This window comes from Schistocerca cancellata, chromosome 2 (assembly GCF_023864275.1).
Source record: "Schistocerca cancellata isolate TAMUIC-IGC-003103 chromosome 2, iqSchCanc2.1, whole genome shotgun sequence".
Taxonomy (NCBI): Eukaryota; Metazoa; Arthropoda; class Insecta; order Orthoptera; family Acrididae; genus Schistocerca; species Schistocerca cancellata.
In genome coordinates, this window is record NC_064627.1 from 349,845,037 (window position 1) to 349,863,842 (window position 18,806).

Sequence of the window (18,806 nt, forward strand, 5' to 3'; positions counted from 1 at the left end):
ATCAGCTCTTGGTCGTAAATACAGCCAGAACAATTTTACTAAAGCACAGGTTGCCGCTAAACAAAAGAGGGACCTTGTGGTTAGATTTAGCGTTTAACCGGTTCAGTTGTTTGATTTTAATTGCATTTCTCAGTCATTAGTTATAATCTGAACAACCTGTTGTACTAAGCTGTTCGTTTCTGTGTTTGAAAAACCGAGTCATTATTGTTGTATTTTTGCTGGATCTTGTGGTTCCGCCGAGTGATTTCTTATGTAATATGTGTTCACAAGTAATGTCTTAAGACGTTCCTTCAGAGCGATCTTAATAACTGACAATCAGTTTATCTTTGAAAATATTAACAGCCAATTGTCGCAAGGGCTTTAGTCAAAATAAAACTGTCAGAAGGGATGGGCTACGATCGAGTCGCCCCTTGTTTGCCGATTGAAATTAAGAGGTTTATTGATTTGAAGTAAGCCTTATCATTGTCATATTGTTTGCTAATCCGGTTAACCTTTAAGCACAGGTGTGCATCGTAGCACCGAACCTTTCGACATACAGCTTTCAAACTAAAAGTTAAGTTACGTGTTTTGAGTAATTGAATCACTCATGTCATCAATGGTGCTTGTATAGTTTTCATGTGTTGCAGAAGGGCATTTAATAAGACAGACTGTGTCCAGCGCGGTAGCAAACACCGCTGTTTCGCCCGATAACGAGCTTTCTGCAGGTGCGGCCGACTTATTGTCATATTGTTTGCTGTTTTGCGATACAGCACTTCAGATTCCTTTTGCAGAGATTAAAAGCGTATTCAAGTTTAGGTTTAAGATCAAAAGAAATTTTCAAATTTGTTCATTTTCTCAAAGAAAATTTTATGGCTAAATGCTTCGATTATATGTAAAACAGAGTATGTGTATTGTTAAATAAACAGGTTGTGGGAAAATAAAGTTATATTGGTGTGTCCTCCTTTCCACGTTTTCCTTAATTCCAGTAAGTACCTCTTAACATATACTAATAAAAAGTTCTCTTAAAGCATTTGTGAATATACCTAATTTCTGAAGTACGTCTCTGTGGAACACGTGAAGAGGAATATCAGATAATACTATTGTAAAAGGCCTCTGTGTCTTGGAGATGTTATCTCCGTAAGCTGAGTTAGAAAAAAAGAGACTCATCAGTAGATATAAAAATCCATAATAATGTGGTTAATTCATCTTGGTATCATTTGTAATCATTAGTTGTGCGCCTTTGTACGTCAGCACACTCTTTGACTCACATTTTTGGTGAGGGGCTTTTTCTAACCGGCTTCCCTCACATTCAATTTGCAACTTTCTCGATGCCAGTTCATTAGCTGGAAGGGGCATATGAGGATTTTTTGCAGATGATTTTCGAGTTGATTTTTTTGGTAGTTAGTTGTCATTTCTAGTACAGCTACAAACAACTTTTACTCGATACTTCCAAAAATATGCCACCCAAGCTGTAAGAGCACGATCATCTGCATAAATTAAGCTCTCTGTCCAGTTTGGCAGTACACGTGCTTGAGGCAGCCCATTGCTTTGTCTCATCCATCAGTTTACACGTTCTTGGCACTTTCTCAAACTAGCTGCAATCTGAAGAAATGGCTCTGAGCACCATGGGACTTAAATTCTGAGGTCATCAGTCCCCTAGAACTTAGAACTACTTACACATAACTAACCTAAGGACATCACACACATCCATGCCCGAGGCAGGATTCGAACCTGCGACCGTAGCGGTCGCGCGGTTCCAGGCTGTAGTGCCTAGAACCGCTCGGCCACTTCGGCCGGCACAATCTGAAGACTCTTTCCTATAGTGCTCATAAAACTAGTCTACTTTTACTAAATTCTTCTGGAAATACTGCCGTGTCATCTTACAGAATTCCAAAGAGTGCTAAAAGTAGTAAAATACAACTTTATACTCATAAAGGTTTTAATGTGACGAGCACAGCCCACGAAAGCCCTAGTATTTATATCAGTCTCTGGTTATTTTGCCATTGGCACCGTGACACGATTGCCACTGTTGTGTCTGAAAGAGTTGACTTGAGAGTTGTTGTCTTTAGTGATGACAGTAGGTTCTGTCTGTATGCGAGTGGTGGACGTATACGTTAATGGCGTGGAACTGATCAACTACCTACTCCAGAGTGCATTCGCCCACGACACACAGCTTCCATCCCAGGCTTCATGCTGTGAATGGCCATCTGGTACAACTAGCTACCAAATTTTATGTTTCTGTTCTCCCCGCGCTACTCTCCACCTGCCTACCACACAGCGGGTCCGGTTGCGATTCCCGGCCGGGTTGGGCATTTTCTCCGCCCGTGGACTGGGTATTATGTTGTCCTCATCATCCTTTCATCGTCACCGACGTGCATGTCACCCATTGTGACGTCGACTGAAATAAGACTTGTACCCGGCGGCCGAACGTCCCGGTTGGGGCCTCCCAGCCAACAATGCCACACGTCATTTCATTTTTCCCCTTGTTATTGCCATTCCTTCGACAGAAAGGTGATGTGCCATTTCAGAAGGACAGTGCACGACCACAAAAAAATGGTTCAAATGGCACTGAGCACTATGCGACTTAACTTCTGAGGTCATCAGTCGCCTAGAACTTAGAACTAATTAAACCTAACTAACCTAAGGACGTCACACACATCCATGCCCGAGGCAGGATTCGAACCTGCGACCGTAGCAGTCCCGCGGTTCCGGACTGAGCGCCTAGCACGACCACATACGACTGCTGCAACCGAACGTGCTCTTCGTGGTATACAACTACTGTTCTGGCCATTAAGGTCACCAGACCGATCGCCAAATGAACACGTATGGGACATGATGAACTGAGAATTTACTCGTTCTCCAGGGCCAGCAGGAGGAACCATTCCTGAATTGCAACAAAGGGCGTCAGACGCTTGGGAAGAGCTGTCAGAATACTGTTCAACATATTCGTCATTTTTTGCATGTGACAACAGACGCATACTTTTCCGCCAGAGGGGTATACACTGTGTGTTGATATCACTGTCTGGGCACCCTTTACTGTAAGCCTACTCCTACACTGATGAACTACCTGTCACCCTATTTGTCAATAAAATGGCATTTTCATTTAGGGTGCCTCACATTTTTCCGACACTGTAATGTATGATAAAAGAGTAGTTGCTCCCAGATCTCGTGGGACCGAGGCCTATAATGGATTAAGAGAGCTGAAGGAGGAAAAATTATGTGCTTACACCAATAATCACCAGAATGAAAAAGTTAGCAAATTTGACTGTCAATAACACTTTTTTAAATTTGATTTTGTGTCAAGAAAAAAAAAGAATCTGGAGACTGCAAACGCAAAGAGTTCACAAGGGTGGATTTTCACCAATGGATGTCCGACTGCAGCGCCTTGGATTCCACCTGTTCAGAAATGTGCAATTTTTGTCGATATAATAAGATACTTTTGTGAAATACTGACCCCACAGTTTCAGCGAAGTTGATCTTCTGCGCCTGAAAGTACGCTTCTGTGTCCAGGTCTGCCTGGGAGATCTCTGCGTCGAAGCTGAGGTCTGTGCAAGAAGGGAGGCAGTCGCAGTCGTTGGAGCCGGAATCCGTGTCGGCATCGTCAGAATGCAACTCCATCAGCACTTTCCGCTCCACAAGTTCCACTGGTTGAAGACAAAAACAAAAAAATGGCTCAAATGGCTCTGAGCACTATGGGACTTAACTGCTACGGTCATCAGTCCCCTAGAACTTAGAACTACTTAAACCTAACTAACCTAAGGACAGCACACAACACCCAGCCATCACGAGGCAGAGAAAATCCCTAACTCCACCGGGAATCGAACCCGGGAACCCGGGCGTGGGAAGCGAGAACGCTACCGCACGACCACGAGATGCGGGCAAACAAAAACAAAGTATGAGGAGTAATGCACTAGTGAAAAAAGAAGCACTAAAAAATTCTGGCGATTCCGGAGCTAGTTGACGCGGCTGACTGCCATTTGGAGGACCCAGGTTAGATTCCTGGTACAGTCAAGAACATTTCCTTGGTGAGAGAAGTGGAACGTGGTACTTTAAGCCTCGTTATGCAAACTGAGAAGCTACTTGGCCGATTCATAGTGGCTACAGGTCGCGAAAGCTGACAAAGGCTGGGAGAGCGGTCTGCTGACCCTGCGCCCTTTCATACCACAACCAGTGTCCCCTTCCGCATCGTAGCGGTAGCGTTACCGCCTACCACACAGAGGGCCCGGGTTCGATTCCCGACAGGGGACTGGATGTTTTGTGTCCATCATCATTTTCATCATCATTGACTTGCAAGTCGCCGAAGTGGCGTCAAATAAAAAGGACTTGCAATACGGCGGCCGAACTCCCCTGAATGGGGGCCCCCGGCCAACAATGCCATACGATCATTTTCCATTACCACAACCAATGACCCTTGGTCGGAACCGATGGACGAAATGGACAGAGGTTATTTTTAATGAGAAATTCACTCATAGAGAGCCTTATATTAATTACTTTTATGTTATGTGTAAAATTCTTGCAAATTTCAGTAGTTATCCACCATAGACTTCGTTGTGCTGCTACAGCCTCTTAGGGATTGTTTTTTTTTTTGTGTCGTTGCGGTCTTCAGTCTGAAGACAGTTTTCCCAAATGGTCTTCAGTCCAGGGAATGTTTTCCCCACTTCCCCGTTGCCGCCACTCTCCACCGTCCATCCAAAATCAACGTACACTGCAACTGATACGGATCTTCATAACTCTGAGGCTTGGAAAATAAACTCTGGCCACATTATTTGAGTATATGCCAACGAATCGATTACGAAGCTTAGTGTACAGAATATACGAGAAAGGAGAAATACCAGAAAGCTTCCAGAAGAATATCAACCAAAAATTTGTGAATACAGCAAAGGCAGATGAATGCAAGAACTGTCACACAGTCAACATCCAAGTTGCCAACCAGAGTCACATATAGAAGAAATGAGAAGAAAATGTGCATGCATCAGATGGCACTCAATTTGAGTTTAGGAAAGACAGAGACATAAAAAAGGCTGTTCTCCATCAGGCTTGATAATGGGAGCGGAACTTAAGGAAACTCGAGGCACGTTAGTAGAATTTATCGACGTGGCAAAAGCGTTGGATAGCTGATTGGTAAGGTATAGTCAGTGAAATTGTAACTTGAAGATCGTGCCTTATAGAAAGGTTAAAATTAGGTGACACCAAGTGGGCTACTGTGACACTTTAAAATTATTAATGGGTCATATAAACTACTGAGGTGTTAGGCAGCTTAACATAATGTGTCTGAAAGTCTGTACTATCTTTGGGACTGCATCTTACACCAGTTTTTCCGTTACCATTTTTTGTCATCATTCCTCCAGGCCGTCATGGTGGGCGAAAATTTTATGCACAGCACGACAACGCTGAAAGGTTCAGCAACTTAATTCCGCATGACGCACGTCTCACAACATAGAAGCATTTGTAAATGCCACCAGGTGGCAAAAGGCAGGAAAGGTAATCTTACATAAAGTGCAGGGTGCCTCATGTGCCATAACTCTCACGGAACATATATTGGTCAATTCCTTCGGCAAGCTGTGCCTTCCTTGAGCTCGGACGTGACGCAGTGACATTAAAAAAGCTAAATCTCCTTCTACCGACCCTGGGACGCTATTCAATACTGATCGGCTGCCGTACAATCTTCTGCCAAAGGCGTAATTCAGGTGCGCTGTGTAGAGGCATTTGGTCAGCAAATCTCTGTCCCGACCATTGACAGCTTCCCAGACCATGAAGCAGGTACTTCTCCCTCGAATGGCTCCTTAATTGGCATCACGGGTCTGAGAGCACCCCGTTCCAATCCTCCACTCAATGTAAATCCCTGGCCGCACGGAGAATCGACCGGGATCCTCCGCATTGCGGTCAGGCACACTAACCTATTAGCTGTGGAGGTTGACTGTAGCGTATCGTTCAAGAGTACGACGCTTGCCGTAGGTTCATGTTTAAACTAACGAAATTCGTCCTAGCAAACGCTAATAGATCCGTCAAATTAGAAAGAAAATCATATAACAATATTTTAACTTTTATAAATTGTAAATTTGTTATAAGTCCTTGAGCATAAACGTTCCGAGTCGAGGAATAATTATTGTGAGACAACACATTACATTACTTAACACAGTAGGCTGTTGCGCCTTAAAGACATGTTATTTGATGAAGTCTTATAAACTCTTCATTTCAACATTTGAGCTTTTATCGATAAGAACTAATGAAGTTGCTACACCGAAGGTAATTTCTGAATAATAAACAAAAGTTATTGTATCACAGAGGTGATAAATACGTCAACTATAACGTAACGCAGCTGTATTTATAGCAAGAAAGAAAATTAAGTTTGGGTCATCTGATTAAGCAATACTGAGAACGAAAGTTCATTATTTTAAAATCTAGGTGACACTGTCAAGAATGAAGAGGTACAACATCATGGCTGTAATAAGACATCGAAGGAATTTTCCTCATACACGAAAGTAATATCACAGTGCAACAGCTTGGTAAGAAAACACGAAAAACTTTACAGACTTGTAATGAAGTACGCGGAGTCCAGAATTGACTCAGGGATCAACTGTAACGATTTTTGCGACTTTTGTGACATAGTCTAACATTCCGAGGTCCGTCACACTGTTGTATCGTTATCTATACTATACATTATAGAACGCAACTAAATTACACTTACAGGAGATTCTTAAAGTGTTGTCCACCAACAACGGCGTGATAACTTATGGATGGATTTTGGGACACTTGACGAGTTTCGGCTGCCGAAATCCTTCACAAACTGGATACTCTGTTCCACTTTTTGGTGATTTTAAGCGTACATCTCATAACATAAACCAAAAGATAAGAATCAGATAGATTTAGATCTCGCGAACGAGAAGTGCAGAGAACTATCCAGTCATCAATCCAGTCATCAAACACATCTTAGCCGCATTGGTAGTGCGTATTCCCGCACAGACCAGCACGAGATAACAGTACTATTTTCGTTAAGTCAGTTCTTAAAAAAGGTTGCAATACTTATCTCACATCATTATCAGGAGTTATGGTGCGGCGCAGAAAAATCGTCCTATAATTCGTACTGTAACAATTCCGACAGACACTTCTTTTCTCATACAAGAAGAACCACTCGACGTAACCTTTTGCGAGTGGAACACGGAAGTGAGGAAATGACAGTGTTACTCAAAGTGCCCACATACCACAGAAGAAATTGAATTGTATTGTCATCTAGTTCTGAGTATGATGCAAGTTTGAAGTCTCTGGCTCATTGGGAAATAACAGTGGTAAACAAAGTGTCCTCTACCCTGTACCACACAAGAGAGCGAGGTAATATTGCATTGTCATCCAGTTCTAAGCTATGCTTAAAAGTGTCAAGTCCTTAGCTCGTCGAGATGCTAGTTTAAAATTAACTGAAAAACTGTACCGAACAAGAAAGCGGTAATATCTCCCCCCCTCTCTCTGTTCAGCTGTAACCGTCCCGTCGCAAACCGCCCAGAACGCATTCCAATACTATACACACATCACGCCAGTCCCGCAGGGCAGCCGAGATGTCACACATTGCACACCTGTTTCACCACCACCCCCATCCCTCCATAACAGAACTACACGAATGCTAGTTAGTCCTGCTTGTCACCCGATTACGAGCTAAGTTTAAAACATAAACCCTCCATTTCGTTGCGAAATTGTGCGGGACAGACAGACAGAAACGGAGGCGATCTCATAAAAATATGGTAGAATAGCATCCCAAGAACAACTCCTGCGTCACGCATAGACTGCAAGAGTCACTTTCACTACTTGACCTCAAATACCAGTACCTGACTGAGGCAGTTGGTTTACTGCTGTTATTTCGTAATGTATCAATATGAGTTTGTCCGGCGTGCTCTGTGGCGATAATACAGACACACAAGTCTGGACTGCTAAATGGTGCAACGAATTTATCGATCCTTACAACTGCTAACGTAACTGGTTTATTCTCGTCTGAAACACTTCGTTCTCTATCCTTATTTTTCTTGTCTCACATTGATCCAGCCTGTTTAAACGTCTATACTACATCTGTGTGCTCCTCGAATCATCCAGACATCACGAACAGTTACACAGGGATATATTCGCTTGCAGATAATCTCTCTCTAAGGCTTAAGCAGACGTGGTACCTTTCACACAGTGTTTACCTGGTCGACAGCTCGCACTTCTCGTCCACTGTTATTAGTTGACGACGATATTAATACACCTGGAGTGAGGGCGCTCCGGTCGGCTCTTGTTTTTACCTGTGCGCTTGAAGCCCATCAGAATCTTCTCTGTTATCCCAACGACCAGACAATTCGCTCATGAACCTGTTTGGACTTCCACAGTGTACACGACCGTCAAACAAATTGACATGGTTTTTGTTTACTACAAGGGGGATTCAATAAGTAATGCAACACCTTTTTTCTCGGCCAATTTCGGTTGAAAATTTGTTGTGGTACGTTGTGGAATATTCCCGTCTTAACCCCTGTGGTTTCATTAAATTCCGATAGGTGGTGGTTCTATACATAGTCTTCAAAATGGCGTTCGTAACGGACGTGCCTTCCAAGCAGAGGGCTGTCATTGAGTTTCTTTTGTCGAAAAACTGAAACTTCCTAGATATGCACAGGCTCTTGCAGAATGTCTACGGAACTTGACAGTGAACAAAAGCACGGTGAGTCGTTGGGCGAGACTTCTGTCATCATCGCAACAACGTCGCGCAAGCCTGTCCGATCTCCCGCGTGCCGGCCGACCGCACGCAGCTCCTGCCCAAAAAATGCAAACGAAATTCTCAATGACAATGCATTGCGTCACACAAGTCTGTGCACGCGAGAGGAGCTCACAAGACTTCATCGGACTGTTTTTCTTCATACGCCCTACTCCCTGGATCTAGCACCTTCCATTTGGTCCAATGAAGGATGCACTCCGCTGGATGCGTACGTGGATGTCGGGGAGGTTACTGATGCAGCAAGATGTTGGCTCTGACGTCGACCAGTAGAGTGGTACCATGCGGGCATACAGGCGTAAGGTGGCGTAAGGTCGTCACATTGAACGGAGATTATGCTGAAAAATAGCGTTCTGTGGCCAAAAGAGTGCGGAATAATATGTTGTATTGGAGTCCTGAATAAGATGAACATGCTTTCTAAAAAAAAAGTGCTCCATTACTTATTGAAGGTAACGTCTCACCGCATGCTTCCGATAACGGTCAGGGGAGGCCAAGTGCAATAATGCCGTGGCTGCATAGTACTTCAGTAAGTGTAGAATGCTCTCTTTTTCGTTTATAAATTCCAAGGAAGATTGCCAATCCGACATGTTGAAACCTGCCCTGAAGTTTTTTATTCAGGAAGAAAATACCGAAGGAAAAGTTATGTCAACATGTTTTCTGCTAACACACACTGTAAGAATTACTTTAAAAATGTTGAAAATTGGCAAATTCATTTCTCGCCAGACGGTCTGAGAAGCGGACACCCCTGTCGTAACTATGGCAGATAGCATATGCACATCATGACGGATATATAAACTATATTGTCGCACTTCGGTAAACAGATAACACGGTACAACGTGATCGTAATTTATAAAGTGAATTTCAGTTTCTGTTGACAGCTTCCCTGACACAGTTGTTCATAGTTATTGTCACTAGATTTAGCAACTCATTTAATAAGTTGCCTTTGGGGTATCGTTAAGTGTTAACGATTGTGCTAAAGCTGAATTAATTTTCTTTGTGATATCTCGGTATTTGTTTGCTAACAGCATCTGTCTCTGTCCAGGTTCCCTGGTTTCACGGTAATGTGGACTCGATTTAATGTTTTTAGCCTTGCGAAGGTGAAATATGAGGTATGTGGCATACAGTTAAAAGCACATATTTATCCTGGAGACCTACGTATACATCATTTATTACTTAATTTCTTGGACATTCGTTCAAATGATGTCGACATTTCGAAATAAATTACGCAAATAATAGATGAAACAGAAAACAGCTTGGAAGATTCTGTGAATTGTGGTTCAGATGATAGTTGTGCTAATAAAGTCCAGAACAAAAATATTCTTTCCATATCGAACGTAAACATATACAGTAAGTAATAGCTTTCAGTGAAAAAGATTTTTTGGTTAAACGAAGGCGGGAAAAAACGCTTTTAAGTAAGCAATGCCGATTTCATTTCCTAAGATCTAAACGTGCTTATATAAACGGAAGAAAAGTTTAGACGAAGTACGAAATATGCGTCCAAATGGAAGTCGCAAAAGTGTGGAAGAAAAATTCATTGAAATGTTTAGAACTCCTTGTGAGGGTCAGTACACTGTTACTGAGAGAAATCTACAAGACTGAACCCTCTGAATTACAAATGGGTTGAACATTACTGATTTCCAGGCTTCTTCGACGTGCTTAAACGGTTTCAGAAAAATTATGCAGCGAAGGAAGTCGCAAAATTACGAAATTTACTTCAAGTAAACGTGCGCAAGAGATGTCATTAATAGGTACTATTACAAATACAAATGGTTCAAATGGCTCTGAGCACTATGGGACTCAACATCTGAGGTCATCAGTTCCCTAGAACTTAGAACACTTGAACCTAACTAACCTAAGGACATCACACACATCCATGCCCGAGGCAGGATTCGAACCTGCGACCGTAGCGGTCGCGCGGTTCCAGACTGAAGCGCCTAGAACCGCTCGGCCACACCGGCCGGCCAAAGACACATTCGTATACAACAACGTCAGTAGTAGTGGATTACTGTTTACTGTAGTTTTATATCTGTCTTCAGGAACAAATTAGTGTCAAAAATTAAGACTAAGAAAAAAATCTTGTAATCGACGTCGCAAAATCTGGAAAAACTGGAGGAAATGATTTTCCACGTTATATCCGAAACGTCTTCTTACTATTCGCAGAAAATGTTTCAGTGCTTTTGTTGGAGTCTTGGGCGGAACATAAAGACATCTCGGCTTTTAGGACGATGACAGAAGACTTAATATAACTCGGATAATACCCAGAATTAACAGGGTGGTAGCACCTGCATGACATACTTTCGACCAGTGTAAAGAATTTTTCAGAACGTTGGAAAATACAAATTCTGACAGCTCTTTATCATTACACGTTTTTCATCACGACATTATTGTTAAAATTCAATCATTTTTGCATTGTCAGCTTGCATCACCACAAATTACGAATTTGATAACGTATGCCCAGTTCGGAGCACAATATTTAGAACAACAGGCACAACCATTTCCTATTGCATTCCAGATACGTCTAAATAAAATTAGTAATTAGTGCTTGAATATATTAATTTTTTATGTGTGCCTAGTGTAAGGAAAACGTTTGTTTTCGTCAGTCCAGTAACACTTCAAGTGCCAACTACAGGGAATAAACAAGGAAATGTTTCATTGTTAGTAAAATACATATTATTCAAAAAGTTATCATAAGAACTGCGCTACAGAAATTAAAGAAACGATTGACGGAAATCCTCTGCAATGTAACATCAGCCAGAAGCCTTGATTCTATTTCCTCTGGTAGTCACTTGTATAATTGTTATATCTGCAACATTTCAGCTATCGATATGAACTACATATTCTTCAAAAAATTAACGATTTGAGTCATATTTGTTATGGTTTAAATGCTTATAATAAGCGTGTGTGCACTTTGGATTTCGCGCTATGAGGCTCTACGTTCTTTTGTCACGGCTGCTTCTGGTTATTCAACGAGTCGCGCGCTGGGCAAGAAGGTCTAGACAAATCTCTGTTATAAGCGGTTCTTCGTAAGGCAAAAATGAGTAGCTTTAACGTTAAGAAAATACATGCTGTTCACCTCAGTAGCTAAAATTACACTCCTGGAAATTGAAATAAGAACACTGTGAATTCATTGTCCCAGGAAGGGGAAACTTTATTGACACATTCCTGGGGTCAGATACATCACATGATCACACTGACAGAACCACAGGCACATAGACACAGGCAACAGAGCATGCACAATGTCGGCACTAGTACAGTGTATATCCACCTTTCGCAGCAATGCAGGCTGCTATTCTCCCATGGAGACGATCGTAGAGATGCTGGATGTAGTCCTGTGGAACGGCTTGCCATGCCATTTCCACCTGGCGCCTCAGTTGGACCAGCGTTCGTGCTGGACGTGCAGACCGCGTGAGACGACGCTTCATCCAGTCCGAAACATGCTCAATGGGGGACAGATCCGGAGATCTTGCTGGCCAGGGTAGTTGACTTACACCATCTAGAGCACGTTGGGTGGCACGGGATACATGCGGACGTGCATTGTCCTGTTGGAACAGCAAGTTCCCTTGCCGGTCTAGGAATGGTAGAACGATGGGTTCGATGACGGTTTGGATGTACCGTGCACTATTCAGTGTCCCCTCGACGACCACCAGTGGTGTACGGCCAGTGTAGGAGATCGCTCCCCACACCATGATGCCGGGTGTTGGCCCTGTGTGCCTCGGTCGTATGCAGTCCTGATTGTGGCGCTCACCTGCACGGCGCCAAACACGCATACGACCATCATTGGCACCAAGGCAGAAGCGACTCTCATCGCTGAAGACGACACGTCTCCATTCGTCCCTCCATTCACGCCTGTCGCGACACCACTGGAGGCGGGCTGCACGATGTTGGGGCGTGAGCGGAAGACGGCCTAACGGTGTGCGGGACCGTAGCCCAGCTTCATGGAGACGGTTGCGAATGGTCCTCGCCGATACCCCAGGAGCCACAGTGTCCCTAATTTGCTGGGAAGTGGCGGTGCGGTCCCCTACGGCACTGCGTAGGATCCTACGGTCTTGGCGTGCATCCGTGCGTCGCTGCGGTCCTGTCGCAGGTCGACGGGCACGTGCACCTTCCGCCGACCACCGGCGACAACATCGATGTACTGTGGAGACCTCACGCCCCACGTGTTGAGCAATTCGGCGGTACATCCCCCCGGCCTCCCGCATGCCCACTATACGCCCTCGCTCAAAGTCCGTCAACTGGACATACGGTTCACGTCCACGCTGTCGCGGCATGCTACCAGTGTTAAAGACTGCGATGGAGCTCCGTATGCCACGGCAAACTGGCTGACACTGACGGCGGCGGTGCACAAATGCTGCGCAGCTAGCGCCATTCGACGGCCAACACCGCGGTTCCTGGTGTGTCCGCTGTGCCGTGCGTGTGATCATTGCTTGTACAGCCCTCTCGCAGTGTCCGGAGCAAGTATGGTGGGTCTGACACACCGGTGTCAATGTGTTCTTTTTTCCATTTCCAGGAGTGTATGAGTGAATTTCTTCCGGTGTATTCTTCCCATGTGAAAAATTTCAAGTTAGGTTTTAACATGTCGACCTGGACTATTTCCTTTTGAGAGCAAATGCCCTGTACCAGTTAACGAGATTTTGTGTAACTCCGATTTAAATATTTTCTTCTACGTGACACCGCATCAGAAATAATTTTCTGTGCAGATAACAGACGTTTATTGTATTTTGTTGACCTTATCAACCAGGAGATACACAGTCTGTTGTAAATTTTTGTTTATGTTAGGGACTGAAAACCCTTGAAGTGAAGACCGCAAATGAAATCTTCTTTATTTTGCTGGATTACTAGTTTCAGTTAAAAATATAGCCATCTTCAGATCATAAAACATTCTTGATTAATGTTGGTGCCATTACAGCTTCACACATCCTTTAAGTCTTTCTTAAAATGACAACATCCATACACGACAATTAAAAACTTTTCATCGTTCGTGGCCAGTGTAACTGAACGATGGTCATAAAACAAAGATTTTATGCCATCACAGCTTAGTAACTGACAAAAACAGCATCTACATCAAGAAGATTTTATGTGCGATCTAGACTTTAAGAGTTTTCAATCACTAACATAAGTAATAAAAAACAAACTTTTTTCGAAATCTAAAGTTTTCTCGTCCAATAACATTGCTTAGCTAGTGCTGTTTTCCTTCCTGGTCTAGTCTTATGTTGTGCATATATCCGATGAATCTTACGGAGATGCAGCGAGGTGTCTGTCCGATCGATCTACGTCTTGCTGCACGTGCAAGGAACTCGATATAATCCACATCTTTGAAGGCCGAGGTTATATTGTCGTTGCACAAATGATATTGTAGGAAGAAGACTCTGTGAGCTATTTCTTTGCCCTTGTTATTTATTTCGGTGTCCTCAGCTCCTTTTTAATATCGTTCCTCGTATAGCCATTCGAAGAAAGAGTGATTTGTAGACCATCAGCTCCAGCTGTAGGTTCTCCTCGTCACCTATACTCTTCGCTCTGTATAGCAGCGACTCCAGACAATAAAATCGCTGGCAGTTAACGGCCCGTGTGAATGGGTTTTCTCTAAATCTCACCTCCCCGTTGTACTTTTAATTTAGTGTATACAGATTTTGTATTCTAAGAAAAAAGTTTCGAATACTTAGAGGATACATTACTCATCAAAAATAAAATAAAAGGTGGCCGGATCAATAAATAAAGTGATCCACACCGCATAGATGTTTGTTCCCAGACATATAATTTACTTAAGTTAATTTTCTGGTTTTGACTACATTCTATAAAAACACGGGCCGCATTTTTTAATCACCCTGTACACCTTTCTTATTTTGACCCCAAGTTCAATTTTAGTGTTTTGATCAGAGTGCTCCAAGAGTAAGACGTACATAAAACGTATAATAATTAGTAACGGATATTGACAGCACTTACTTGTGCTCTTCATCATGCAGTCGGAGCTTCCTAGCGCACAGATAGGTGTACCTTCTGTTCCTGGAAGAGAAAGAAAGGATGTTGTTATAATGACTTCTGTTGCTACTTATACATTCAGAATTAACAACGTTCCTGGAAATGCGACAATAAGGGTGGTGGACACATCAGCTGCCTCTGCTGCGATTCTTCACTCATAAATGCTTGCTGCTTGTTAAGCACGCCACAGGTTCTACGATTACATAACAGTAAATTCTACAATAATAATAATGATGACACAGAGAAACAGACGTCAACTCCATGAGAGAACTGAAATAATTCAGTGGCGAAAAGTGAATGAAAGAGGGAGGTTTGAAAAATTTAGCATAGGTTTTCGAAAATGCTACGTTTAACACTTAGGCAGGGTAAAATACAGAAATACTTACACAAGAAACTTCAAATTAGCCTGGAGATGTCATTAAAAACTAATATCAGCAATAAACAAAATAGTTTCAGTTATTCTTAATCATAGCTAACACTTGGTTCAAGAATCATGAAAGAAGGTTGTATGCATGGAAGAACCCTGGAGATACTAAAACGTTCAGATAGGTTATATAATGGTAAGACAGAGATTTAGCAACCAGGTTTTAAATTGTAAGACATTTCCAGGGGCAGATGTGGACTCTGACCACAAACTATTGGTTATGAACTGTAGATTAAAACTGAAGAAACTGCAACAAGGTGGGAATATAAGGAGATGGGACCTGGATAAACTGAAAGAACCAGAGGCTATACAGAGTTTCAGGGACAGTAGAAGGGAACAATTGACAGGAATGGGGGAAAGAAATACAGTAGACGAAGAATGGGTAGCTTTGAGGGATGAAAATAGTGAAGGCAGCAGCGGATCAAATAGGTAAAAAAGACGAGGGCTAATAGAAACCCTTGGGTAACAGAAGAAATAATGAATTTAATTGATAAAAGCAGAAAGTATAAAAATGCAGTAAATGAAGCAGGCAAAAAGGAATACAAAGTCTCAAAAATGAGATCGACAGGAAGTGCAAAATGGCTAAGCAGGAATGGCTAGAGGACAAATGTAAGGATGTATAGGCTTATCTCACTAGGGGTAAGATATATACTGCCTACAGGAAAATTATAGAGACCTTTGGAGAAAGGAGAACCACTTGCATGATTATCAAGAGCTTTGATGGAAACCCAGTTCTAAGCAAAGAAGGGAAAGCAGAAAGGTGGAAGGAGTGTATAGAGGGCCTATACAAGGGCGACGTACTTGAGGACAATATTATGGAAATGGAAGAGGATGTAGATGAAGACGAAATGGGAAATATGATACTGCGTGAAGAGTTTGACAGAGCACTGAATGACCTGAGTCGAAACAAGGCCCCTGGAGTTGACAACATCCCATTAGAACTATTGACAGCCTTGGGAGAGCCTGTCCTGACAAAACTCTACCATCTGGTGAGCAAGATGTATGAGACTGGCGAAATACCCTCAGACTTTAAGAAGAATATAATAATTCCAATCCCAAAAAAAACAGATGTTGACAGATGTGAAAATTACCGAACTATCAGTTTAATAAGTCACAGCTGCGAAGTACTAATGCGAATTCTTTACAGACGAATGGAAAAACTGATAGAAGCCGACCTCGGGGAAGATCAGTTTGGATTCCGTAGAAATGTTGGAACACGTGAGGCAATACTGACCCTACGACTTATCTTATAAGAAAGATTAAGGAAAGGCAAACCTACGTTTCTAGCATTTGTAGACTTAGAGAAAGCTTTTGACAATGTTGAATTCTAATATTCTCTTTCAAACTCTGAAGATTGCAGGGGTAAAATACAGGGAGCGAAAGGCTATTTACAATTTGTACAAAAAGCAGATGGCAGTTATAAGACTTGAGGAGTATGAAAGGGAAGCAGTGGTTGGGAAGGGAGTGAGACAGGGTTGTAGCCTATGCCCGATGTTATTCAATCTGTATATTGAGAAAGCAGTAAAGGAAACAAAAGTAAAATTTGGAGTAGGAATTAAAATCAACGGAGAAGAAATAAAAACTTTGAGGTTCGCCGATGACATTGTAATTCTGACAGAGACAGCAAAGGACTTGGAAGAGCAGTTGAACGGAATGGACAGTGTCTTGAAAGGAGGGTATAGGATGAACATCAACAAAAGCAAAACGAGGATAATGGAATGTAGTCGAATTAAGTCGGGTGATGCTGAGGGAATTAGATTAGGAAATGAGACACTTGAAGTAGTAAAGGATTTTTTGTATTTGGGGAGCAAAATAACTGATGATGGTCGAAGTAGAGAGGATATAAAATGTAGACTGGCAATGGCAAGGAAAGCGTTTCTGAAGAAGAAACATCGAGTATAGATTTAAATGTCAGGAAGTCGTTTCTGGAAGTATTTGTATGGAGTGTAGCCATGTATGGAAGTGAAACGTGGACGATAAATAGTTTAGACAAGAAGAGAATAGAAGCTTTCGAAATGTGGTGCTACAGAAGAATGCTGAGGATTAGATGGGTAGATCACATAACTAATGAGGAGGTGTTCAATAGAATTAGGAGAAGAGGAGCTTGTGGCACAACTTGACTAGAAGAAGGGATCGGTTGGTAGGACATGTTCTGAGACATCGAGGGATCACCAATTTAGTATTGGAGGGCAGCGTGGAGGGTAAAAATCGTAGAGGGAGTCCAAGAGATGAATACACTAAGCAGATTCAGAAGGATGTAGGCTGCAGTAGGTACTGGGAGATGAAGAAACTTGCACAGGATAGAGTAGCATGGAGAGCTGCATCAAACCAGTCTCAGGACTGAAGACCACAACAACAACACCGTTACTGACGTTCTTCTAATACCACAATAATCGTACTTTCAATTATGTGTTTCGAATGTGGCATATATCGGCGATTTTTTTACTTTCTTTCTTCAAAATGGTGGAAAAAGTACTGTAGACAGCAGAAAGCTTTAGCTTGGACATGAATTATATGGAAATTAGTTTTTCTGAGAAAACAACATTAATGAATTTTCTGAATCGTTCTTCTTACCTCCGTAAAATTAACAAAATATTGTATTTTTGTCTAATGTATATTATTTTTATATTCACAGTTGAAACAAAGTGCTGAACATCATGTGTAGAAGTTGGAATTATACAGTTGTGTCGCTGTTGTATAATGATGTGGGTAAGAATTTGTTATTATTATGATACACAATGAAGCTTTGCCTGCATCCTGTCATTAAAATGTCATTATTATTACTATTATGTATGTTTTGTCTGTTGTTCTGGACATGTTCGAAAGAACAGCCATCGTAAATATCACAGTAATACCTATACGTCTTGACGGCGTTTCATGATACATCTTGAAGTATTTTTATGTACGGTACCTTGCCTACTGTTGCAAGCAGCATTTTCAATAGCCCACTCAGAATTATACAAACTTCCCTCTTCATTCATTCAAACATCGAGTTTCAGCCATTCCTTCTTAAAGGAGACCCTTCAGGGGTGTGGAATGCGCAATTGATACATTAACAGGCAGGCCCCACCACTGCATGCTACGTATATGAATCATATTAACAACGAATTATGACTAGCACCAATAATCATGGTATTACTTCCAGCTTGCTTCGTATTTGTATGTGTGGAGAAAACAGCTATTCTGGAAAGTAAAACCTTTGCGAAGTAATACTCAGCTTCTGTTATTACCCGGTACTGCAAACAAGGTATTTTATCTTTACATTATTAGCTGTCTCTATACATGCAAAATCAGAATGCATCTCACATCAATTTTAGAGTTACTCAAAATTTATACTCCCGAGTTCAAATTGAAAGTTGACTGTTACATTGCATCTTTCAATACTTAATTTTCTATCTTCACTAATCAGTTACTTTGCGTACTGCAGGTTTACTGCAATGATGCAGTTCCATTCTTAGTAAAGACTCTGAACAAGTAGCCACCTTGGGTTCAATTTGTGATGTATTCAGTGTAACACACCTACCGTATTTGGTCAGAAATGTGCAAAGTGGGAAGTAGATTGCAGACAAGACAACCACAGGTGAGAGCACATGTTATGCCTTGCGCACTGAGAGGAGAGCGTGCTACGTGAGGTATGGAAATAGTTGACAAAGTAGCACCTAAGCGGAAGAAGGTGGAAACCATTCCAGACCAGAAGCC

At 42.2% G+C, this 18,806-nt stretch overlaps 1 protein-coding gene across 1 annotated transcript in view; it reads right to left on the reverse strand.

Annotated features, from left to right (window-relative positions):
* LOC126153937 (pickpocket protein 28-like) overlaps positions 1–18,806 on the reverse strand; it is a 164,765-nt gene that overhangs the window by 15,474 nt on the left and 130,485 nt on the right. The window contains exons 8-9 of the mRNA XM_049916103.1: positions 14,648–14,707; positions 3,434–3,623 (exon numbers count right to left, since the gene is read on the reverse strand). Coding sequence (XP_049772060.1) covers positions 3,434–3,623; positions 14,648–14,707 — 250 coding nt within the window. The remainder of the gene's footprint in view (positions 1–3,433; positions 3,624–14,647; positions 14,708–18,806) is intronic.